Consider the following 27212-nt stretch of genomic DNA (forward strand, 5'->3'; position numbering starts at 1 on the left):
TAACAGCAACTGGGGATTATCTGTACCTGGGACCCTGCCTGCTTCCAGAGGCACCCCAGAAATAGAGAAGGAATTGCACATAGTCTATCATCCTGTAAAGGATTTTCTCAGGCAACAGCCAATTTGGGGGGAGGATCCTGGAATTAAATAGTGCAAAGAATATAATAAAAATCTTGACTTCTTTTAAAGGAAAGCAAATAAAGCTAAGTTTAATTAGCCCATACCTTTTTAAAAAACATACACATAGATCAGGATTCTTTAAAAAATCCAATTATCTTAAGCAGGAGAAAAAACTGACAATGAACCTGACGGTGTTTCTTCAAATTTCAAGAATGTGGGCACATCAGTAACAGTCGACACCCGGGACACTTCAAGTGTCGTCCAGGCCCAGCAGCAGCAGCGCTCGGAGCGCATTAGAAACGGAACCTCAGCTCACTGACGCTGCTGAGTCTTTAATCTGGGGTACAGAGCTCAGATCATTGCTCAGCTTTCAAGGATCCTTTAACTGGGAGCCAGAGAGTCTGATTCATATTCTCAAGGAAGCTTTAAGGATTTTGACCCAGTGATATTTTAAACAAAGAAGGAAAGTGAGGAGCAGAAAGCTATTTTGTTTTACTTTCTTGAGAGGTCATTTCTACACAAACATTTTGGACCTGTAAAAATATTCCACTGATAGTATTTCCTAGTCAGACTGCTGTGTATATGTAATTTTAAAAATATACTAGTGATAGAGAAATCAAATGTGCATATCATGTGTTCCACAAATATAAGATTTAAGGTTCAAATGAAGGAATCATGGGTATTTTACAAAAACAATCACATAATATAAAAAAAGTTTGAGCACTTTGAGTGAAGAAGATACCTTTATTACATAGTCCAAACCCAGTGAGTAATATAAAAGGAAAATATACCATAAAACCACAAATACCAAAAGTCTTAAACCTTCTGGGTTTGATTCCAAAGCTATATCTAAAGTAACAGGGGAAAAAAATTCACTAAAACCCAGAAATTCCAAAGCCCCTAATGTTGGTCTGAGCTCCAGGATTTATTCTAAGTCTTTCATTAAATTGTAAATTGTCTCGTTAAAATTTAAGTTTGCTGTTTAAAAACTCTATTCCCCTTAGAAGAATTGTATTTGCACCTTTTTTCCATTCTAAGCCCCTCCCCCTTTTCATTTCTATAGATAAAAAGACAAAGTTAATGTGCCTTGTAAATCTTACTCTTCTCAGCAGCTTTAAGTTTTACCCCATCAGTTTTACTGTAACCTAGTAAATTAAGAGAACATAAGAGGGAAATCAGACAGTGTTGCTTTAATTCCTCAGTTTCACATGGATAAATAACAACTCTATGTGGGAAGAAATCAAATTGTGTATTTGAATGAGGCAACTACAGAGCTCCTTACAACTACCTACGTTACACAGTCAAATGGAACTTTCCTCATGAAAATTCCCGTGACTTCAACTCTCCAAGTCTCCCCAGTGAGTTATTTTAGATTTAAGCTCGGCCACTACTCCATGTAGGAAACAGGCGATACCTAGGGTAGGCAAGGCCCCATAATGGTCCATGATTTCTGCAGAACTTAAACCTTAAATACCAAAGAAATTGTTCTTACACAGAAAACAGTGGAAGCAACTCTGCACAGGTTACGCTTGTTACAATTATATTAAAAGCAGCTGAACATATTTTTAGTAAAGAAATGCAATTCATCTGGAACACTCATGCAGGCACATTTTTAAAAGAGAAGGCATGCAATACAGAGTACAAACAAAAGCTGCAAAAAAGCATGTCAAGAATGAGAAGAACTAGTAAGTTAGAAAAGCATGCTTTAATTTACCGTCTCTTCCCGGTGCGAAGACATTTACACAGGCTGGCGCCAATTACTGCAACATCAACAGCTACAACAAACCAGGAAACAAGTGACATGTGAGTGAAAACTAATTACCAAGAATCAAAATCTAGCAGAAGAAAGAAATGTTGGTTACATTTCAGTGGTCAGAAAAGCTTTTAAATCACATGAACGTTTCTATTCCATCTGGACTCTCCACGATCTCAGCCCAGTCCCCTGGAATCACTTAGACCGTCCACAGTAGGTCGGAGAAGAGCCCCTGCTTAACTGAGAAGGTGACCCAGAGCATATTTGGGGAGCAAACTCATATGACCGATTATCTTGACAAAACATGTGTTATTTAGGGTTTGTTACTAAGTGGACATCTAGAATATGAAAGAATATACAGTGACCAACACAAGGTAGTATATCACATAAAAAAGCTCACGTTTCTGGTTCACTTTATGTCAAGCTATAAGAATTACAGAAACTGAAAAATCATTAAGAAAATAATGCACTTCTTCACAGTAATATTTTGATTTGAGTAGTATCAAAGTTTGGGATACGTACAGTAACAACAATCACAGCAACAATTCCTCCACCTGAAAAACAACGAAAACAGTCTGAAGATAATCTAGTACATATGGGTCTCCAGACAGTAGCAGCATTTTACTTTTCATGAGATCATCTAAAAACTACAGCAAAGAGAAGTTTATCAATCTAGTTTTAGGGTGACGGCTAATGCATCTGGGTCATTTTGATCACAGAACATTTCTAATCAGATTTCAGGTTTAAGATCCACCTTGTGAAACTCCTCATAGGAACCTCACTTTTCCTGGTTTTACGCTGTAGCTACCACACCAGGATATTTAGTAAAGGTTATCAGAACAACTAGAATTCACTAGTTTAAAGGAAAATTGGTTTAAAAATGTATTATCCCATTATAGTTGGTTTAGTTCAGTAGTCATTCCATCATTTCTTATGATTTTGTTAGGAATTAAATTTATATTTTTTCCCCAAAAGTGAGTCTGTGGAATAAATCATAAATAAAGTTCCATTAATTGAACACACAGATGCAATCTGCAGTGTCTTCACAAACAATACTTTATCATATCATCAACCCCTCCTTATTCCCCTCAACAAAAAAATTAAGATATAGTCCAAATTACCAAGGCAATTCTTTCTAAGAATGTAAATGAAACACCAGGCACGTGGGTAAAAACTGTGCCTAGAAACTTAAACATGCATTTAAGTGAACATGTTCTAACTATCCAGAGAGCAATAAATACTACTACAAAATCTTAATTCATAGAAATGTTTGTCAGTAGTACCACTGCTTCTAAATTGCCATTATTCTATTAATTTTCTCTAAATTGAAGCATAAAATGTCATGTTTAATTCTGCTGTTTTCATTTAAGAAAAAATTTTCAAGTGTTTCACATCTTAAGATGGCACTGTAGTGACAGGCACAGTTTGACCACAGTGTTCAGAGGGCAAATATAACAAGCCTACAGTGCATTTTATAAAAGGATTAATCTTACTAATAAATTTGTCTAATGTAAATAACAGTAATAGATATTTTTCTTCATTTCTTTATCAAGAAATCTTTGTATTTTATTTAACTGTCACAACTACACTTCATTATTTTCTATAACACAAATTGTGTGAACTATGTGAGCCTACATAACGTGTGCTACACCAGCCTGTTATAGAAAAAAATTCACCCAACTTAAAGTATTTTATGGTTTGTGGATATAAGGTACGACTAGAAAGAAAATTTATCTACAAATTGCCATCCCCAAATAACACTATCACATGGAAAGTAAGTTATGTTTTATATATTTTAACCTACATACAACCCTTGCATTTAAGAAAGTTACCTCACCTGCTAGGAATCCTAATTTGGGGCAGCTCTTAAGAAATGTATCATCTACATGTGGCTATACATACTACTGCTTCCATTTGTCATGGTATTTGCACTATTAAAATAACTACAAAGGTCAATTATCATCAATCTGTGACATGTTGTTACTTCCTTAACTACAGAAAGTTGAAATATGGTATTTCCATGAAGAACTTTAAGGTCTCATAATGCAGGTTATCATAACCAGAATAATACCTAAAGTTTTCATGTTTTGAAGCGGTGGTGATTCAAAACTGCAACTGGGATGTCCTAGAAAAAAAGAAAAAAGTGGAAATGGAAATAAGTAAAAAAAAAAAAAGAAGAAGAAGAAAAAATAATGAGGCTTAAGACTGCAAAATTCATAGGTTTGATTTTTTTTGCCTTTGTACAAAAACCCTTATAACTTCACATTCATATATAAATTATATTAATGCTTCTTAGCAAAAGTAGTATCACAAAGTATTATAAAGTTTCATTTAACATCACCAGCACTCTTCTCCCTATGCAGTAACATTTCTTGTGACAATTCTGCTGTACAGCCAGCAAATTTATCATTAGTGTACTGCCAAAATTAGCATATGGACTCAATGTGATTTTCCTTAAAATTAAAAGATAAAGGAGGGCTTGATAAGTTGATTTGCAATAAAAGGAAAGTTTAGCATAATAAGGGTCATTTATGAAAAACCCATAGCAAACATCATACTAATGGTGAAAGTCTGAAAGCTTTCCTCTTAAGATAAGGAACAAGACAGGATTCTTGTGTTTGTCACTTCTATTCAACATAATAATAGAAGTTCTAGTCAGAGCAATTAGTCAAGAAAAGAAATAAAAAGCATCCAAATTGGGAAGGAAGAAACAAAATGATCCCTATTCCAGATGACACATTCTTTTACATAGGAAACACTAGAGATACACATGTGCACTCACTCACACACACAAACACACAAACCTGTTAGAACTAACAAATGAATTCAGCAACGTTGCAGGCTACAAAATCAACACGTAAAAATCAGTTGCTTTTCTATACATTAACAATGAACAATCCAAAAATGAAATATAAAACACAATTTCATTTATAATAGCATCAAAAAGAATAAAATACTTAGGAATAAACTTAACCAAGAAAGTGAAAGACTCATATACTGAAAACTACAAAACACTCTGAAAGAAATTGAAGACATAAATAAGTGAAAAGGCATCCTGTGTTCATGGATTGGAAGACTTAGTTTTGTTAAGATGTTAATACCATAAAAAGAAATCTATAGTAAATGCAACCCCTATCACATCTTGAATATGAATTTTGCATAAACAGAAAAATCCAACCTGTAATTCATATGACATCTCAAAGGACTAGGAATAGTCAAGAGAATCTTGAGAAAGAAGAGTGAAGTTGAGAGGACTCACACATTCTGGTTTTAAAACTTACTAAAAAGCTACAGTACTCAAAACAGAGTGGTACTGGCATAAGACAGACCAATGGAATAGAAGAGAGGGCCTAGAAACGAACCCTCGCATAGGTGGTCAAACGATTGTCCACAAGGCTGCTGAGAACATTCCATGAGGAAAGGGCAGTCTTTTCATCAAATTGTTCTGGGAAAACTGCATATCTACATGCAAAAGAATGAAGTTAGACCCTTATCTTACACTACACACACAAATTAATTCAAAAGGGCTCAAAGAACTAAACTTAAAAGAGCTAAAACCATAAAACTCTTAGAGGAAAACTTATAGGACAAGTTTCATGATGTTGGATCTGGCAATTTCTTGGCTTGGATGTGACACCAAAAGCACAGGCAACAAAAGAAGAAATAGATAAACTGGATTTCTTCAAAATTAAAAAGCTTGTGCACCAATGGAAACTATCAATAGAGTGAAAAGGCAATCCACAGAATGAGAGGAAACATCCAAAAATCATATATTTGATAAGGGATTAATATCCAAAATATATAATGACCTCCTAAAACTCCATAACAAAAGAACAAACCAATTCAAAAATGGGCAAAGGACTTGTCCAGACATTTCTCCAATCAAGACATACAAAAGACCAATAAGTGCATGAAAAGATAACCCCTAATCCTTATGGAAATGCAAAGAAAGACCACAATGAGATGTTACCTCACATATATTTGGATGGTTATTATCAAAAAACAGAAAATAATAAGTGTTGGAAAAGAGGTGGAGAAATTGGAAACTTTGTGCTTCACTGGTGGGAGGCGGGAATGTAAAATGGTGCAGCCACTGTGCAAGACAGCACGGTTGTTCCTCAAAGAGTAAACGGAATTCCCATATAACCCAGCAATTATACTCCCATGTATATACCCCCTAAAATTGAAAACAAGGACTCATATACTTGAATGTCAATATTCAGAGAGGTGTTATTCAGAATAGCCAAAAGGTGGAAGCAACCCAACTGTTTATCAACAGATGAATGGATAAACTAAATACTAAATACTAAATACAAACAATGGACGATTATTCACACATAAAAAGAAATAAAGTTCTGACATATGCTACAAGATGGATGAAATTTAAAAACAAGTGAAATAAGCCAGAAGTGATTCCACTTGTATGAGGTACCTATGACAGTCAAATTCATAGAGACAGAAAGCAGAACAGTGGTCACCAGGGCTTGGGGAATGGAGTTATTGTTTAGTGGGTGTAAAGGGTCAGTTTGAGATGAGGAAAACGTTTTGGAGATAGCAGCAAAGGTTGCACAACATGAATGTACTCAATGCCACTGAAGTGTACACTTAAAAGGGTTAAAATGGTAAAAAAATAAAAGTTGATCTTGAAAAATTAACATAGAAGAGTAGCCTGAACATTTCTGAAAAGGCACTGTTTTACTAGATATTAAAACATATCATAGAGCTACAGAAAAAAAAAGAAAACAGGTGCTGGCATAGGATTGGACAGAGTTCAAGGGAACAGAAAGATGACTAGAACACCTATGAATTTAGTGCATGATAAAAATTGGGACTTTACATGTGACTACAGTTAACAAGACACTATTGTGACTTGAAATTTGCTTAGAGGGAGGATCTTAAGTGTTCTCACCACATACACACAAAAAAATAGTAACTGTGAGTTGATGGATGTGTCAATTAGCTTAATTATGTCACAATGTATACAACATTGTGATACAGGGTATCAAGCTGTACAACTGAAATAGAAACAGCTTTTATTTGGAAATTATATCTTAATAAACCTGAAAAAATTTGTTTCATTTAATTACAAAAAAAAATTGGGACTTTAAAACAGTTGGACAGAAGACAACTTACTCAACAAATGGTGCACTTAGCCATTGGATGGGGGTGGGGAGAGTGGAGAGGAGCCCTATCTCATTCCGTGTACCATAATGACTTTCAGATGTACCAATGATTTAGATGCAAAGAATATAATCAGAATGCACAGTTGAAATGTTCATATAACTTAGCATGGGGAAGACCTACAGCTTTTAATAAGAAAGACACAACACTCATAGCCTTTAGGGAAAAATCAGTACATCCAACTACTTATTAACGTGAAACTTCTACATATACAAATGACCACAGATGGGAGAATAGTTAAATGAAATATAATATATATTAAAGTCATCACTAAAAAGGATGGGAATATATCTACATACAACCCAAGTCATTAAGTTGAAAAAGTCCAAGTTTCAGACAAATATGAACATCATGATGCCACTTTTGGTTAAGAAAAAAGAAAAAATGCCAAAATATGTATAACTACACATATAAGGATGTCGATGTACACAAATACATAAAAAGACACCTTGAACTATTTAGTGATTAACTCGGGTAAAGGACGAGAGAAAGAGAAGGAGAACTCATCTTTTGGTCTGTATACTTTTGTAAAGTTTAAAATTTTACAAATCTATATTCATATACTTACATAATTAAAAGTTATAAAAAGCAATCCATATCATAGAAAAATATTTTAGAAACTAAATAGAAAAATGAGCAAAGGACATGAATAAACGTAGACCAAAAAAAGTTCAGCTTCCTTGATAAAGAAATGCAGATGAATATACGACATCATTTTTCAGTCATCATCTTATCAAGCTCTTAATGAGAGAAGTAGGAGAAAGTTATTGAACCTGGAGAACTCGACACCCGAGGTGGCTTGGTTGTAACAGCAGGTTTGGAACCTGGAAAAATAAATTTGATTCAATTCACCACCCTTATTGATACAAAATTAGGAATTTAATTTTGATTTTTGATTTTTTAAAGAGATTATTTCTCAAAACGGAAAATACACATACTTTCTAATATTGCAATTCCACTTCTGGGAATTTAACCTAAACATATATTTCCACGAGCACATAAGAATGTATGCATAATAATGTTCACTATAGCTTTGTATTTTATGATGGAAAGCCTACCAGTTAACTAATAATAAATCATAAAATTAATGCGTTCAGAGTAAACGTGTGAGTTTTTTAAAGAAATTCCCACCCAAGTAGTATCATACTAGTTAGTTTATAGCCTTTTCTTTTCCACTTAGCATTTCATGGACACTTTTTGATATCAGCACAATCAGATCTACCTAGTACTCCAGGGGGCTGCCAGGTACTAGGTTACAGGAATGATAAAAAGGCGTTCTAATTACCATATTGACATGCGTAATTCCCCTCAATCCTTTAAATATCAGGGCCATAGGAAATACACAAATTAGAATCCAGTACTTGAGATTTGTTTGAGTTCAACAGTCTTATTAAACAAGGGGCAACTCCAGCCCACAGAAATGGTGTTCCCTGAGTAAGCAGAGCCAGACTAGGAGCCTGAGCGAGATCTGCCCAGGCCACGGCTCCGCCCACTGCCCCTGCTGTCTCCTGCTTCTGCTGCAACCAAGGAGACGCCAGAGACAGCAGCACTGCAGTCAGGAAGAGGGCTGCTTCCACCACCTCAAAGTCATCTCTCAACTCTGAAGCACAGCAGTTGATCAGAGTCCCTGCAAGAAAGCCTCCATTTCACTTCAACAAAAAAGGACTTTTCCTGCCTTTCAAGTGCTATGAAATTCAGTTTCTGTTGCCAAAGTAAACTGTCCAGTAAAGAGACAAAGAATAATTACATGGAGTGGGGAGGGGTGGGGGGTAGCCTGGGGGAGCAAAATTTGCCACCCCAAAATGTGTCTCTTTGGCATGAGGATTACTTTAGGCTAATTAATTTAAGAAACAGAAGATGTGGGAAACTTTTCTTTTTACTTGCCCCTTAACTGCTTAAAAGAATTTAGACAGAGGGCCTGTTTCAGGAAGAGAGCTGTCACCAGAGATAACTCCAAAGAATGTGAGCTAGGTGTGGCAGACCGGGGCACTGAGCAAGGCCTGCTTGTTCAAAGCCTTCCGTGTGTCCTTGAGTCTCTGCGTGGCACGGCAATCACTGGTTTGCAAGCATGTGCCCTTCCCATCTTCCTGTAAACTGTCCTCCTCCCTGGTGCAGTCCCAGTCCCCTACCCGCTTCTTCTTAGCTCAGGATGGCACATGAGCCTCAATTGTCTGACTGCCTGTGGGTCTCAATTCCTATGAGGTCCCCGTACATATGTAATTAAATTTATTTTTCTCCTGTTAATCTGTCTTATGTTTATTTGATTATCAGACCAGCCAGAGAACCTAGAAGGGTATAAGCAAAATTATTCCTCCCCAACAGTTGGTGTAGTTGGCAGGAGATACCTCACTGGTGGGGCGATGCTCACTCTGGGGCTGCTGCAGCTGAGAGATCCTGGGACCTCTGACAAGCGATGGCAGAACGTAAGAATTCTTACCATGTCAGTCTCCCAGATCTCTACCTGCAGGGTCTGGTGCAAACAAGAGTGGTCAGTGCTTTTGCCTTTTCTCCATTTAGAGCAGCAGGAGAAAATATTTTTGGAACTAGTTTCTTGGGTAGAGCAACTGAGGTAAAGATTTGCTGTAAGTATTCTCAGTTTTTATTGATCCTTTTCCTCCCAGAGACAGTCACTATTTTTCTTTATCTCTGTCTGCTGTGGTGTTTGCCATAAGAATGGAAACAATAAGGCAGAACACAGGCATAGGTCCTATAAGCCTGCTGTTCCAGCCAGCCTCACAGACTGGTGAGTTCCCAGTTCTCCCCAGACTGGTGTCTATTTAGACAAACTTTGCTATGGGTTAATGTGCATATGAAGTAAATACTGTTGCTAAGGGATATCTTGGAAACATTAGTTTGACTTCAAGAAACCCAAGGCTTAGCTAAAGCTGTTAATGTGCATGCAAGATGAGGTTTTCCTTTCGTCTTGTTCTATGTCTTGAGAGCTTGGCTTTCTGATCAGTGAGAATATTCTCTCTGGTCTCCACCAGGTGGAAGGTGCATGCCCCAATGTGTATCTTGGTAGCTAGTCAAATAGAGGGCTTCCAAGACATGAAGTTACAAGCGGCACTCTCTGTGCCAGTTCTCAGGGGAGTTTGTCATAAGGGGTCCCATCCATAAGAGGTTTTGTTGTCTCAAACTTCATTGTTTTGTTAGTGCTGGAAAAAGTCTCATTCCAGTAGTGTCTGCCCCGTGTCCCACATCAGCAGGTCTGTGATTGGACACGTCTCACATTTTCATGGGAAACCAGACACCATTTTCATACACCATTCTTACTGCCTATAGCAACAAAGGTCTTTGCTGTCTTAAGCTAATTTTGAGAAGGAACTTTCTGGATCTTGTGAGGGCTGCATCTTTTCTACCCTAGTTTGGGACGCCTCTTGCATCCATGGATAAGCCATAAAAGGCTTACTGGTTTTACCTGCTATTGAGGTTAATAGATCCTATTCATCAACGGCCAGAAGATGAATCATTTGAACTGGAAAAACTTCTACATTTAAAAAAAATTTTTTTTAGAGAGCTCTCATCCTAAGCAATTGTCTTATTGGTACCTACACAAAGTCCAAATTGAAAGGTAGATACAAAGAAGTGTAAAGGCTAGCCTTAAGAACTCACTTAATAAGATGAAGACCACAAATTAGACTTAGAAGAAAAATTAAAGTCCCCATCCAACATAAATTCCCCTTCTTAAAATCTGGCCCCATCTCCTCAGCAAACTCCCTCAGCTCCCAAAACTCCTCCACTCTCCCCAGAAAATTCTTTAAACACCCAGCTGCTTATTTTAGCTTCTCTTTTCATACAACATTTATAGAGAGCACTCCGGCTTCATCTCTAAGCCCAGAATATACAGGTTACACACGTAAATACTAAAAGCCAGGAAATAAACTTAACAGAAGCACCAAGGACAGAAAATAAGGCTCAGACATAAGGCTCATCTTGCTGGGCTCTATAATTACGCTCTGCCAGCTTCAGGCCCTCCTATGCAATGTCCTTTTGCAGATATATCCGAGGTGGGGGTTCAAAATGGCGTAAAGGAAGAGCCCGAACTTATCTTTTCCCATGGGCACAAAACATAAACTACATATGGATCAATTCTACCTGAAAGAAACAGAGCTAGTGGAGCACCTGTTCCACAACACGGGAGAAACATGACCACATTGAGACGCCCAGGAGAGGCAGAGAAATGTTCTTGCCAAATACCGCTACTGCAGTGTGGCAGCACACAATAGGGAGGTCTCTCACCAGACAGGTGCTTCTCCTAAAAGAGGGAGGGGTCAGTGGCCCACATCAGGCATCCCAGCCCTGGGGATCTGCACTGGAGAGAAAAGCCCCCAAAACGTCTGGCTTAGGAAACCAATGGTACCAATGACCAAGGGTCCCAAAGTGCTATAGGAAATGGAGATTCCCCTCTTTAAGGGCTCATGTGCAATCTCACTCACCTGGAGACACTGGGAAATAGCAGTTTTAAAAGTGCCAAGACTATATGTGAAAGAGAGTCATTTGCAAATCTAAAAGCAATGAGTGGAGGGGTGGGGGACAGTGGAAACACCAGCTGGGGACAGAGGTGCTCTGGAGGCCATTGTGCTCCCTGCCTAACCTGCCAGCACAGGGAGGTGAGCCCAGATGCAGGGGCGAGCAGTTGTGGCACCATGCTGTTGCCTTGCTAAGCAGGGGGAAATACAGTGGTTGCAGCATTCCCCTGCTCTCTGGCTGGGGAGGGCAGGTGAAAAGGAATGCAGCATTCTCCTGCTCCCTAGCTGAAGTCTGCAAGCTGGGTGGCTAGGACACTCCCTGTCCCCCTGGCTATAGTTGAAGAGTACAAGCATAGAGGGATTACCTGGCTACCAGGCTACCAGCCAAAAGCTGATGTGACACTCCCCTGCCCCATATTCTCTGGCTCCCAGCCTCAACCCAACATGAGAGCAGAGACAAGGCGCCCTCCTGGTGCACTGCTGAAGCCCGCAGGCACGTGCATTCAAGTCATTTTTTCCAACCGCCTTTTCTGAAGCCAGAGAGCAAGCCCTGCCCCCTACACTTTCAACTGGCCTAGCTAAAGTCAGTGGGCATGTGCCATCAACACAATGGAAACTCCTTGGTTACCTGGCCCTGGTGGCCAGGGGGTTGGCGTTCCTGAGCTCCAGGGGACTGTAACAATCGGAAAGACAGTTCTTGGCAGGCCATCACCACAGGACACTGCACATACAGCAGACTGAAACACAACCCCAGCCTTCCTGTGTAAAAGGTATATTTACTTAGCCTGGAGCATAATCCTGAGGGACAGGCTTCAGGTTTCCTACATTTCTAGAGGTTAAGGAGGAGCTCCTAGGGAACATAAGCAGGTAGACACTATCCTTACACACCTCCTTGGCCTCACTAAAGCTCAATGAGACTCCCCAGAAAGGAACTTATACACTTGTCAGGAGCCCTGATGTTTGCAACTGTCGCCCAGGGTACACCTCCAAATCTCTGGGCTGGAGGCCAGCATAGACTATGACTGTGACCCCACACGACTATATATATTTTCATACTTTAAAAATTGCTGCCCAAGGGCCTGGCTTTCAATCTGACTCAAACTAGGTGCTAAGTGAGACTGCTCCCCTAGGCACACTGACAGGTCATGGCACACCCTCAACAACAGGAGCACATCAAGAACAAATCAGGCAGTTTAGACAACCACATAGGTTCAAGAGCCAACCAAGAGCTAGGACAGGGTTGAATGGGAAGGAACATCACCTACACAATGCCACAACTTCACGACTGAGAGAGGTAGCACTTGCCCTTAATACAAAGAAATAAAGAGCCAAGCAAAATAGAAAAACAAAGAAATATGCTCCAAACAAAGGAACAAGACAAAAACATCAGGAAAAGACCTAAAGGATATGGAAATAAGTAATCTACCTGATAAAGAATTCAAAGTAATGGTTGTAAGGATGCTCACAGAACTCAGGAGGAGAACAGATGAACATAGTGGAGAATGTCAACAGAGTTAGAAAATATATGAAAGAACCAATCAAAGCTGAAGAAACAATAGTTGAAATGAAAAACACACTAGAAGGACTCAACAGCAGATTAGATGACACAGAAATACAGATCAGTGAGCTGGAGGACAGGGTAGTGGAAATCACCCAATCAGAACAACAAAAAGAAAAAAGAATTTAAAAGAATGAGGATAGTTTAAGGGACCTCTGGGATGACATCAAAAGGATAAACATTCACATTATAGGAGTCCCGGAAGAAAAAAAGAGAGAAAAGGGCAAAAAAAGTATTTGAAGAAATAATGGCTGAAAACTTCCCTAACTTGGGGAACGGAACGGATATACAGCTCCAGGAAGCACAGAGAGTCGCAAACAAGATACACAAGACTGACAGACAGACCAATCGAATAGAACAGAGGGTCCAGAAATTAAACCTCACATATATGGTCAAACGATTGTCCACACAGGTGTTAAAAACACTCAACAAGGAAAGGGCAGTCTTTCCAAGTAATAGTTCTTGGAAAACAAGATATCCATAGGCAAAAGAATGAAGTTGGATCCCTACATTACACAACATACAAAAATTAATTCAAAATGGGTCAAAGCACTAAATTTAAGAGCTAAAACTATAATTTTAAAACAAAATTTTACCTAGAACTAAAATTCTTACAAGAAAACACAGAGGACAAGCTTCATGAAGGTGGATCTGGCAATGATTTCTTTGATCTGACACCAAAGCATAGGAAACAAAAGAAAAAATAGATAAACTGGACTTCTTCAAAATTAAAAAGTTTGTGCACCAATGGAAACTATCAATAGAGTGAAAAGGCAATCCACACAATGAGAGGAAACATCTGCAAGTAATATATCTGATAAGGGATTATTATATAAAATATATAATGACCTCCTAAAACTAAAAAAGAAACCACAAACCCAATTCAAACAAGACCAAAGGATTTGTCCAGACATTTCTCCAAAAAAAGGTATACAAAAGACCAATAAATACATGAAAAAATAATCAGTAATCATTAGGCAAATGCAAATAAAAACCACAATGAGATACTACTTCACATATATTACTATGGTTATTAACATAAAACAGAAAATCACAAGTGTTGGCAAAGAGGTGGAGAAACTGGAACTTTTGTGTATCACTGGTGGGAATGTAAAATGGCATAGCCACTGTGGAAGACAGGATGGTTCTTCCTCTAAAAAGTAAACACAGAATTACCATATAACCCAGCAATTCTACTCCTACGTATATAGACCCAAAAATTGAAAACAAGGACTCAGATACTGGAATGCCAATATTCAGAGAAGCATTATCCAGACTAGTCAAAAGGTGGGAACAGCCGAACTGTCTGTCAACAGATGAATAGACAAACTAAATGTGGTATATACAAACAATGGAATATTATTCAGCCATAAAAAGAAATAAAGTTCTGGTACATACTACAAGATGGATGAAATTTAAAAACATTACACTAAATGAAATAAACCAGAACACATTATTCTAAGTGAAATACGCCAGAAGTGATTCCACTTCTATGAGGTACCTACAACAGACAAATTCATAGAGACAGAAAGTGGAATAGTAGTTATCTGTTTGGAGAAATGGAAAATTATTGTTTAATGGGTATAAAGATTCAGTCTGAGATGATGAAAAAGTTTGGAGATAGTAGTGATGGTTGAACAACAACGTGAATTTGCTTAATGCCACTGAAATGTAACTTAAAAGGGTTAAAATGGTAAAAAAAAATAAAAGTTGATCTTGAAAAATGAACATGGAAAAGTAGCTTGACCATTTCTGAAAAGGAAGTGTTCTAGCAGATATTAAAACATATCATAGAACTACAATGAAAAAAAAGAATTAGGTGTTGGCACAGGATTGGACAGAGTTCAAGGGAACAGGAAGATGAATGGAACACCTATGAATTTAATGTACAATAAACATTGGCAATTCAAAACAGGTGGAGAGAAAAACTTATTCAGCAATGTGTGTGCACTTAGCCTTTGGATGGGGGTGGGGAGAGTCGAGAGGAACCCTATCTCATTCCACATACCGTAAGGACTTTCAGATGCACCAATGATTTAAACGCAAAGAACGCAATCAGAACACATGGTTGAAATGTTTACATAACTTAGCATGGGGAAGACCTAAAACTTTACAAGAAAAAAACAACACTCATAGCCTTTAGGGAAAACGCCAATACATCCAACTACCCATTAATGTAAAACTTCTACATGTACAAATGAGCACTGATAGGGGAATAGTTAAATAAAATATTATAAACAAGATCAGAATTTAGATAGCGGGCCTGCTCCAGGAAGAGGGCTATCACCAGACATAACTACAAAGAATATGAGCTGGGTGTGCTAGACTCCCCAACAGGATAAATACTAAAATGATAAATGAGTGTAAAGGACCAGACATTTAAAGAATTTTGAAAAAAATCACCAGGAAATTAAAAGATTTTGAAAAAGATAAGCAAGAAGGTATTCAACCTGAGTCACTGGAAATTGGAGGTTTTGTACCGAGAAGAGTCAACATAGGAAAACAAAATAATGTGGATTGGATCAAACACTTGGGAGTTACTGCTGGCATTTGCACCAGGAACTGAAAGGATTTTTGAAAAATATAACCAGAAAGTTACTAAACTCGAATGATGCAAAAGCAGAGGTGCGGTACTGACAGGAATCATCACTGGAAAACAAAATAATGTAGACTGGATCACCCACTTGGGAATGATTGCTTTCTTTTCATTTATATGAATTATGCTTTTTATTCTTGACTTAATTAGCTAAAAATTCCCATGCTTCAATTTTCTCCAAAATGGTTGTTATCCATTTTTACACCTAAAAAAGCTGAACAATAGAAATTTATACACCTCTATGATGTACATAGTGTGCTAAGACCCTATGAAAACAAACAAAATCACAACAGAAGAATTCCTTGTGAATTTGATGTCATACATGTCTCATGGAAGAGCATACCAGGCGGAGTAAAATAGTAAAATTGCTTCTTTTCAATTATTCTGCATCACTGATATTTAACATCAAAGAAACAAAATCTGAGAAAGAACAAAAACAAGAAGGAGAAAGACACCCCCGTACCTTTAATGCACGTCGGGATCGCAGGCTCCCAAGCACTGTTGGCGCCACAGACAATTGTATTGTTGCCACTGAGGTAAAAACCCGGTAAGCAGTCAAATACAACCGTCGCTTTGTAGTAAAATTTTTTTCCAAATCCTGACACCACTCTTCCATTTTTGAGTACTGGAGGTTCACACTTGACCACTGAAAAGTGGAGAAATTACAGAATTAATAGAAAGTCACTTTAACAGAGCACCAGAAAAACTAGTACAAAGTAGTAATTTCCAGTGGGAATAAAGGAAAAAGAATGAAAGGCAAGATGTTAAGTTAAAAAAAACCCACAGCTTTATGTGGGCATTTTAATTCCAGGCAAACAGATTTAGAGAAATCTAGTAACATTTTTTCCACTGAGAATAAACTGCCATTATAGTTTACTGGCTTTGCTACACTTTTTTCCATTACTGACAAGTTTTGAGAAAGGTGTAACTACCAGATACAAATTGTAGGTAAGTTCAAAAGCAACTTTTAATACTCTTTAGCTCCAGGGATTTCTTTGAAGGTCATGCAAACACTGATTACAGTACCCTGCTTTTTGAGAAAGTTAGGAAAGAGTTTTTATACTTGAGCTCAAATTTAATAGTTGAAAAGAAGCTACTAGCCATGCAAAGTTACGCAAAAAGAAAGTTCAGAGGTAGTAACAACATACGCGAACTGGGCTGTTCATGAAACAGAAAGGCCAATGGAGTTAGGGCAGTGTTTTCTGAACATTTTGGCCTGCAGCCCAGAGATCAAGAAACACATTTTACGTTGTAAACCAGTACACAAGCACATGGGCCTGAAATCAAGTTAGTACTCCAGCCTCCACACCAGTGTACTCTGGTGTTTCCCCTTCCGCTCTATTTCTGAAGAAGTAAAATGCTGTTCAAGTTCCTCTAGATTGATTTCAGGATCCACTAATGGGTTTGGCAGAATTTGGGAAAAAAAAAAAAAAAAAAACGCTGGCGTGGGCACTGAGTATAAGAGAACATCGTGTGAGATCAAATCGGAGCAGCAGCCAAGGGCTGCAGGATGCTGAGTCTCTCCAGCCAGAAGAGCGCTCTTCCCCTGTCCCGTGGATCTGAATTTCCATCAGGCATCATTTCCCTTCAGCCCAAGCGACCTCCTTTAGCAATTCTTGTTGTGCAGGTTGGCTAGTGACAAATTCTCTTAGCTCTCGTTTATTTGAAAATCTTTTTATTGATTTCACCTTCAGTTTTGAAGATTTCTCCTTGACAGTGAATTCTAGCTTAAGTGTTTTCTTTCTCATTCTGCACATTAGCAGATATTATTGTCTTCTGGTGTCCATAGTTCCTTAAGGGAAGTCATCTGTCATTCATGCTTGCAGGTGGCAAGAGAGGTAGGGGGGGTAATGGATTTTTTTCCTCTCACTGGCTGCTTTTTTATCTTTTGTTTCACTAGTTTTACCAGGATATGTTTAGTTCAATGAGTTTCTAGGAAAATTTAAAAAATTTATTTATCCAGGGGCCGGCCCCGTGGCCAAGTGGTTAAGTTCGTGCATTCTGCTGCCGCAGCCCAGGGTTTCACTGGTTCGAATCCTGGGCCCAGACATGGCACCACTCATCAGGCCATGCTGAGGCAGCATCCCATATGCCACAACTAGAAGGACCCACAACTAAAAATACACAACTATGTACCAGGTGGTTTTGGGAGAAAAAGGAAAAATAAAATCTTAAAAAAAATTATTTATCCTGCTAGGTCACTGAATTTCCTGGAGCTGTAGGGTTGTTGTTTTCGATCAAATTTGGTAATTTTTGGCCCATATTTATTCAAACAATTGTCTATACTGTTCTTTCTCCTCTCTTTCTGAAACTCCAAATAGATGTATGTTTGACTGCTTGTTACTCTCCCACAGCTGAAAATCTCTCTCTCTCTTTCTTTACTGTTTCTTTTCAAAGCATGTTGGATTTCTATTGTCCTGATTTCTGGTTCATTGATCCTTTCTCTGTTGTGCTAAACTGCTGTTAATTGCACTAATGATTTTCTTTAAGTTAGATGTACTAGATATAACTTACAGTAGAATTCATCCTTTTAAGAATACAGCTCTATGAGTTTTAACAAATGCAAATAATCATGCAATTACCACCACAATAAAGACAGAAAAGTTCCATAAGCCCCCAATATTTCCTCATGCCACTTTATAATCAACCTTCTCCACCCTCCAACCACCTGCCCCAATGAGGCCAACCACTGATCTGTTTTCCATCTCTATTGTGTTGCTTTTCCCGAATATCATAATGGGATCACAGCCTCTGAGTATGGCTTATCTCACTTAGCATAATGCATGTGAGATTCACTCCTGTTGCTGCATGGATTAGAAGTTCATTCTGTTTTATTGCAGTCTTTTCCATTGTATGGATATATCATGTTTGTTTATCCACTCAACACTTGAAAAACATGTGGGTTCTTTCCAGCAGGGGGTGATTATGACTAAGGTGACTATGAATATTCTCATATAGGTTTCTATGTGAACATGTATTCATTTTACTTGCATTGCTGAGTTGTGTGTTAAGTGTATGTTTAAGTTTATAAGAAATAAAAACTGTGTTCCAAAATGGTCATACCACTTTGCATTTTTACCAGCAATGTATGCAAGTTCCAATTGCTCCATGCCTTGCCCGTACATGGTATTTTTACTTTTTTGTTTTTGTCTTTACTTTCAGCCATTCTAAGAGGTGCATAGGGGTATCTCACTATGGCTTTAAATTACATTTCTGTGGTCACTAGGGATATTGAGCAACTTTTCATGTACTTTTTGGCCATCTGTTCATCTCCTGTAGTGAAATAGGTTTATTCAAACATTCTGCCCATTTTTTAAGAATTAAGATGTTTTCTTATTATTGTGTTTTGAGAGTTCTTTATATATTGTAGATAGAAGGCCATTATCAGATATGTGCTTTGCAAATATTTTCTCCCAGTCTGTGGCTCTGTTTGCTGATTTTTCTAACAGTGTCTTTTGAGAGCAGAAGTTTTGAGTTTTTTAGAAGTCTAACATTAATTTTTTTCTTTAAAGGATCATGCTTTTAGGGTTGTATTTAAAAAATCTTTGGCTAGGTCACAAATGTTTTCTACTAAAAGTCTTATAGTTTTAGGTTTTACATTTAACTCTATGATGCATTTTGAGTAAACATATATGGTGCTAACGTAGGTTGAAGTTCTTTTTTTTTTGCATATGGATGTCCAATTGTGCCTGTATTTTACCATTTTTCCACTAAATTTGTATGCCTGTGACAAAGCCAACTGGACACTTTTGAAAGGGTCTATTTCTGGGCTCTCTGTTCTGTTCCATTGCTCCATCTGGTCATCTTTTGACCAACAGCACATCTTCTTGATTATATGCTTTATAGTACATTTTGTAAGTCTTGACACAAGTAGAATGGGTCTTCTAATATTTTTGAAAATTATTTTGACTATTCCACTTCTGTTGGCTTTTCATACAAAATTTACAATTAGTTTGTCAATTTCTACAAAAATTTCTGCTGGGAGTTTTATTGGGATTGTGTAGAATTTATAGATCAATTAAGGAGAACTGACACCTTTATTATATTGTGTCTTCCAATTGAAGACACTGAATTTCTATTTATCAAGGTGGTCTTTAATTTCTTTCATAAGTGTTTAGTTCTTTTTACCATTCAAATCTTGCACATGTGTTAGATTTATATTCCAGTATTTTGTGTATTTTCAAGCTGTTGTAAATGCTACTTAAAAAATTTCAATTTCTAATGGCTTATTGCTAGTGTATAGACATATAATTGATTTCTGTATGTTGATCTTATGGCTTGCAACCTTAATAAAACTTCAGTCTTTCAAATTGTCTGCACAATCATGTCCTAAGTAAACAAAGTCTATTTTATTTCTTCCTTTCTGAAATGCATGTTTATTTCTATCTTTCACCTTATTGTACTGGCTAGGACTTCCAATATAATGCTGAATAGAGTGGAGAGAATACACATCCTTGTCTTCTTCCTACCTTAGCCAGAAATAAATTAGTTTTTTACCATTAAATATAACGTTGGCTGTGGGATTTTTGTAGGTACCTTTAACAGGTTCAGATAGTTTCCTTTTATTCCTAGTTTGCTGAGAGGTTTTATCATGAAAAGATGATGACTTCTGTTAAATGCTTTTTTTTTTTTCCATCTATTAAGAGGATCACATGACTTTTCCTTTATAGTCTCTTTATAATGCAAATTACACTAATTAATTTCTGAATCTGAATCAACCTTGCATTCATGGATTAACTCCTACTTGACTACAATATATTCTAATTTTTATATATGACAGGATTTCACTTGTTAATATATTGTTAAGAAGTTTTGGTTCTATATTCATTATAGATGATGTTTGTTACTTTCTTGCAATGACTTTGTCTGCTTTTGGTATTATGGAAATGCCATTCTCATGATAGGAGTTGAGAAGTGTTCCCTCCTCTTCTATTTTCTTGAAGAGTTTGTGTAGAGCTGCTCTTATTTTGTCCTTAAATGTTCGGTAGAACATCCCAGTGAGCACACGGGGCCTGTAGTTCTCTTTGGGAGAAGGTTTAAGCTGTCAAATTTAGAGGGATAAAGTTGTTTGCTTTATTCCTTTATTATCCTTTAAATGTCTGCAGGATATTTACTGATGTTCTTTTTCATTCTTGATATTGGTAATGTATATCTTCTTCTTTTCGTGTCAGACTGGCTATGGGTATATTCATTTTACTGATCTTCTTCAAGAAAAAGGTGTTAGTTTCATTGATTCTCTTTTTTTCCCTCTTTTCCATATCCTTGATTTCTCTCTATCCTATTTATTTCCTTCTGTTTCCTTGTTTTATGTTTAATTGGTTCTTCTCTTTATTTTCATAAGGTAAAAGCTCAGATTAATAATTTCAGACTTTTCCCTTTTTCAAATACAAGTATTTTTATGCTATAAATATCCTCTATGCAATGCTTTTGCTGTATCCCCACAAATTTTGATTTGTTGTGTTTTCATTTTTATTCAGTTCAAAACACTTTCTAATATCCCTTGTGACTTCTTCTTTGACTCAGTTCTTGGTTAGTAGTCTCTTCCATGATTCTCATATATTTGAGGATTTTATAGATATCTTTATTGGATTTATTGTGAGCAGATAATGTACTGTAAATGATGTTGGATTTTTAAAATTTGTTACAAATTATCTTATTGCCTAGAATATGGTACTAGAAAATGTTCTGTGTGCACTTGAAAAGAGTAAATATTTTGTTGTTATTCAGTGGTTCCCTTCCTTCAAGAGTCCAATCCCCTCAGTGTCTCCCTGCTGTTGGTCACTCTCTAGGGCCTTAAATATTCTTTATAAATATGTTTTGTCACATTTATCAATCTTATCAGTAAAAGAGCTAATATTTTACAATTTACTCTACCACTTCCTACAGCCAAAACTCTCAGACTTCTTGTAATACAAGATAAAACTTTCTTACTTTTAAAGGCAGTATGTATTATTTTTTGATGCTATCAAGAAAAAAATCCTTACTCGTGTACATACGCAGTAGTTCACAATGTAAAATTGGAATGCCAAGAACATGTGAGGTGAGGGGTGGGGAACTCTGCAACTAGAACTATTTTTCACTCAATTTGACCTATATTAAGTTAAATTAGAAATCAATTTAACAGGAGGAGGACACACATGTGACTGTTCTGCTTACCAGTAGGTAAAACCATTCCCAAAGTGTTTCTACAGTATTTACATATGAAGACGAAAATAAATGGAACTTTTTGTACCTTTACACTCAGGAGGCTTACTACTCCATACGTCATTCCCAGAACAGACAAGCCTGCTCTCTCCAACAAGTGAATATTCATCCGGTCCATTTGAAGGATCACAAGTATAAACTACTACCTCACCGTATCTAAATTCCTCCTGGTCGCTTCTGCTGTGTTTTCCATTTTGTATTTTTGGAGGTGGTCTACAATACATCACTTAAAAAGGGAAAAACACGGACATGAAAGGCAAAAGGAAACATAAAAGATTAAGATGGCATTAGTAAAGTCCTAGGAACTGCTTCGATAGACTCATTAACATATGATTTGTACAATCTAGCTGTGCATCCAATATCCATTTAGAACAAGGATTCTATGAGAAATTGCATTATCCTAAATTCAAACCATTAACAAAGAAATGAACTTTCAAAATGAAACTTGTTTTCTTAAGTATCTATATAAAATATCTAGATGAAATATCTACATCTATCTGCAAGGCCACACTATATTTTGTTCTCATCACAAGAGATGCTGACAATTAAATGAGAAAATATGCTTGTGATTAAAAATAAAATTCAGTGCTGGTTGACAAACGCTTTGGAATTTATAAGTATATCTGTTTGCTAAATTGGTGGTTCACAATACCAAGATAGTATTGTCTTTTTTCACTTTCATCCTTATGAGTGTATAGTGAAATTCTCCGAAGGCTACAAACTGTGTGACAAGGCAAAAGACTGAATCCAGATGTCATCCTTTCAGAAAGATACTGAAGAGATTTGTGATAATGTAAAACAATGCCACTATTCTATTTGTTTCAGAAAATTGATTTTTCACAAAAATCTGTTCCATATGTTACCATGTAGTGAGCTCAGTGTTCTTAAAAGTTAACAAATAATTATTTAAAAAGTCTCAGTTTTAATTCCAATATAATGGATATCAAGATATAACCCACATAAAGGAAAGCTCGTTGGGGTCTTTGTTAATTTCAAAGGGTAAGGGGTTCTGAGGCCACAAAGTGTGAGAACTGCTGCTGTAAATTCTAAAGAGAGAAGATACCTACCTTGACATAGTGGGGGATTGTCACTCCAGTTCACAGTTTCTCCAACAATTTCACAATATAGAATTTTAGTTCCAATTAAGTTAAAACTAAAAGAAAAAGGACAAATTTACTGTGTTCTTTACAGTTAACAAGATGCAAATAATAATGAAGAAAATACTTATATGGTTGTTTTTCCGCACTAATGTAGTTTGAGAAGTTTCTAAAATAATGAAACTGCTAACAAAATGTGCAATTTAATTAAAGAGTTTCTGCATTTAAATGCACACTGGCCAGGAGGAAAATGTCTAAATAAATCTGTCATACCTGTCAGTCAGGCCTCTTTTCTCTCTCTGGCAATCACATTACACGTTCATTTCTACGTCCTCAGTCATGCCATTCTGCGCAGTAAGGACAGTGACTGAGTAGAGAGAAGAGGCCCTGGAGTTTGCTGCCTGGATGCCAGTCCCAGCTCCACGAGGGACTTGTATTGGAGCTTGGGCGAGTCCCCTAATGTTTCTCTGGCTCAGCTTCCTCATCGATGAAGAGCGGATATAGCACCTACCTCATGGGGCTGTTCTGAGGCTTAGATGAGTTAGCATCTGGCACACAGTGAGGGCCAGGTAGGTTTTGGCTCTTCGTAATCTTCTTTAGATCGGAATGTCTTTCTAGGAATAGGTCAGGAATTCTACTGGATGAACTCTTCTCTGATGATTTAAATTCACAGCACCCTCTCCTCCTTCCGGACTCTCATTGCAATGATCATGAATAATTCTATTTATTTGGTACTTCTCATTTACTATTTTGCTTTGACATCTCTCTGGATATATTTTGTTTCTTCAGAAGGCTACAACTTCTTTGAGAAGAGTCTCTGTCTTAAACTTTTGGTATTTTTCAAAGCGCCTAGCAGACTCTCTATGAGTATTAACTGGATGTTCCAATATTTTCACTTGATTAAGTTAAAAAATATTAAGTGAAACTGCCTGTACATGCTTCCACCTGACTTTTACCCCAATGTTCACTGATTCCATATTAGAATATGTTAGGAGATGGAAGCCCAGTGTCTCCCACCCAGACAACAATTGTACTGGTAGAATCTGATTCATGTAACTATTTTGGAACTCTGGAGTTTGTTGATAGCTTGCAATTTCCAGGGGAAGACTTAGACAGGTAATTTGCCTTAATTTTGGTCAATTTCAGCAACTAGTGCAGTGGCAGCTACCCATCCCCCACTCTCAACAGGCATATGTCCCTGGAGCAGCTTATAAGCAGCCTGTAGGAGCCAGGTTGGGCAAAAAGGACTCTGTCCTGTAGTTATCAGTGATCTGTCCTCTTATCACTGATTGCTACTTCTGATCTCAGAGAAGCAGACAGAGAGGTGGGCAGCCATTGCTGTCACACCTAGCCCCACTTTTACGAGCCCCTTCTGTGCTGACTGAAGTGATTTTCAAGGGATTTAAAGATTCAGTGCCCTTTGCTATCCCCTTTATTTTTAAGTTTCTCTCCCTCAGGAGCCAGGCATTAAAAACTAGGACAATTTCATATGTGAGGAAAATTAGAAAGTGACTATGCACTTCCACGGAAAGGCTCAGAAAAGACTTGAGAAGTCCTTCCAGTTTACACATCAGGCTGATGCTCAGCACAGAGACAATCTACAACAATAAAAAGACAAAACCAATAAAACATCAAGCCTTAGGAAAGTGGGATAATCTTTCCAGAGTTACTGCATTATTAGATTCAACTGTCCAGGTCAACAAAAAATCACAGCACATAGAAAGGAAGAGGAAGTATGGTCCATTCAAAAGAAAAAATAAATCAACAGAAATTGTCCCTGAAAAGACCTCACGGTGGATTTACTAAATAAAGACTTTAAAATACGTGTCTTGCACAGGTGCTCTCGGTGGCAAATTGGAAGTTTCCACTACCACCACCTTCTTTTTCTTCAATGAGGGGCTGAAGAGCAGATGCAGACATGCAGATCTTTATGAAGACCTGCAGGGCAAGACTATCATTCTTGAGGTTGAGCCTAATGACACCAGTGAGAATGTCAAAACCAAAATCCAAGACAAGAAGGGCATCATATCTCAACAATGTCTGATTTTTGCAGGCAAACAGCTAGAGGATAGGCACAGTCTCACAGAGCACAATATTCAGACAGAGTCTACAGTGTACTTGGTGCTTCACCTGTGGGGTGGCATCATCAAGCCTTCCCTCTGCCAGCTCACCCAGAAAAACAACTGCTACAGGATGATCTGCAAGTATTATGCTCACCTATACCCCTGTGCTGTCCACTGTCACAACAAGTATGGCCACAACAACAACTTGTGCCCCAAAAAGAAGGTCAGATAAGTCCTCTTCACTGGCTCCTCCTTTGCCTGTAGGATGGCCTCCTGACTGAGCCCCAAGGCCCTGGGGTCTCAATAAAATTTGAAAGATAAAAGAAAAAACTGTCTTAAAGATGCTCTGAGAACTAACAGAAGAACTGTATAAAGTCAAGAAAATAATGTGTGAACAAAATGCAAATATCAATTAGGTGACAGGAAACCTTAAAGAAACCAGAGGTAAATTATGGAATTGAAAAGTACAATGACTGCAATGAAAAAGTCACTATAGGAATTAAAGGCATATTTGAGCAAGCAGAAGAAAGAACTGCTGAACTTGAAGATACGAGAATGGAAATTACTGAGTCTGAGGAACAGAAAGAAGGACTGAAGAAATATGAACAGAGCCTAAAGGACATGCAGGACACCAAGACACAGATCAACATAAACACTGTGGGACTCTCAGGAGGAGAAAATAGCAAGAAGGGTGCAGAGAGAACAGTTGAGGAAATAATGGCTGAAAATTTCCTAAATTTAATGAAATGCATGAATGTAAACATCCAAAAAGCTCAACAAACTCCAAGTAAGATGAACTCAAAGAGACCCACACTAAGACACACAATAATGAAACTTTCAGAAGCCAAAGAGAGAATCTTGAAAGCTTCAAGAGGAAAGTGAATCATCACATCCAAGGGATTTTAAATAAGATTATCAGAAGACTTCTCATCAGAAACTCAGAAGCCATAAGACAGTTGACCAACATACTCAAAGTGCTAAAAGGAAGAGTCGCCCCCAAATCCTCTATCCAGCAAAACTGTCCTTCAAAAGTGAAGGAGAAATTCAGGCATTCACAAAATAAACTGGCAGAGTTAGTGACCACTAGACTTTCCCTGCAAGAAATTTCCAGGGACCCCTGAAAGGTGAAATGAAAGGACTCAACAGTAACTCTAAGCCATTTGGATAAATAAACATCTCACCAATGGTAAATATATGGGCAATTATGAAAGCTAGTATTACTATGATAATCGACTGTTACTGCAAATTTTCTATCTGATTTCAGAGACTAATCTTTTTAAAGAACATAAAGATAATATTAGTGTAGAAGCTAGTATTACCATTATAAGTGTAGAGGCTAGCATGACATCAAAATCGAGAAGGGTTGGGGATGGATCTGTAGAGAAGCAGTTTTTCTAATTTATTGAAGTTAAGTTTGTATAAATTCAAATTAGAGTGTTATAACTATAGGATGTTAAATGTAATCCTCATGGTAACCACAAAGAAAATAGACATCGAAAATACACAAAAGAACTTAAACAGTTCACTACAAAAATCAGCTAAACACAAAAGAAAACAGTAATACAGGAAATGAGGGACAAAAATAAAACCCATAAGGCATATAGAAAAGAAATAGCACAATGACAGAGTAACTCACTCCTTCTCAGTAACTACATTAAACGTAAATGGGTCAAACTCTCCAATCAAATGACAGAGACTAGCAGAATGGATAAAAACACAATTCAACTCTATGCAGTCTACAAGAGACTCACCTGAGATGCAAAGACAAAAACAAGTTGTAAGTGAAAGGATGAAAACAGTTATTCCATGAAAATAGTAACCAAGAGAAAGGAGAGGTGGCTATACTAATATCAGACAAAATAGACTTTAAATCAAAAATAGTTACAAGAGATAAGAAGACTATATATTAATAAAGGTTCAATACTGCAAGAAGATATACCAAGTATAAACATTTATGTACCTAATGACAGCCTATCAAAATATATGAAGCAAAAAGTGACAGAATTCAAGGGATAAATACACATTTCTATGTAATAGGCATATCTACAATAATAGTTAGAGATTTCAAAACCCCATTCACAATAATGAATAGAACTAGACAGAAGATAAATAAGGAAACAGAGGACTTGTACAACACAATAAACTTAGACCTCACAGACACATATAGAGAA

General features: G+C 37.3%; 2 protein-coding genes across 10 annotated transcripts in view; one reads left to right on the top strand and one right to left on the bottom strand.

Moving 5' to 3' along the window:
• The window catches only part of LOC106842727 (membrane cofactor protein-like), a 42606-nt gene that overhangs the window by 6538 nt on the left and 8856 nt on the right, over positions 1–27212 (bottom strand). For 5 of the 9 annotated variants that reach the window (XM_070497950.1, XM_070497954.1, XM_070497949.1 and 2 more), the window contains exons 4-9: positions 22949–23034; positions 21910–22107; positions 16141–16323; positions 3945–3998; positions 2396–2427; positions 1835–1895 (exon numbers count right to left, since the gene is read on the bottom strand). In XM_070497950.1, the coding sequence (XP_070354051.1) occupies positions 1878–1895; positions 2396–2427; positions 3945–3998; positions 16141–16323; positions 21910–22107; positions 22949–23034 (571 nt within the window). In that variant the 3' untranslated portion in view covers positions 1835–1877. Of the gene's footprint in view, positions 1–1834; positions 1896–2395; positions 2428–3944; positions 3999–7827; positions 7879–16140; positions 16324–21909; positions 22108–22948; positions 23035–27212 lie in introns of all 9 variants that reach the window. The other 4 variants (XM_044758444.2, XM_044758442.2, XM_070497952.1 and 1 more) reach the window with 1 other exon arrangement.
• LOC106842717 (ubiquitin-ribosomal protein eL40 fusion protein-like) lies at positions 23318–25421 on the top strand. Its single transcript, XM_044758595.2, has 2 exons — positions 23318–23332; positions 24791–25421. Exons 1-2 carry the CDS (start codon positions 23318–23320, stop codon positions 25271–25273), a joined length of 498 nt encoding a protein of 165 aa, XP_044614530.2. The 3' UTR covers positions 25274–25421.

Source organism: Equus asinus, chromosome 25, assembly GCF_041296235.1.
Source record: "Equus asinus isolate D_3611 breed Donkey chromosome 25, EquAss-T2T_v2, whole genome shotgun sequence".
NCBI lineage: Eukaryota > Metazoa > Chordata > Mammalia > Perissodactyla > Equidae > Equus > Equus asinus.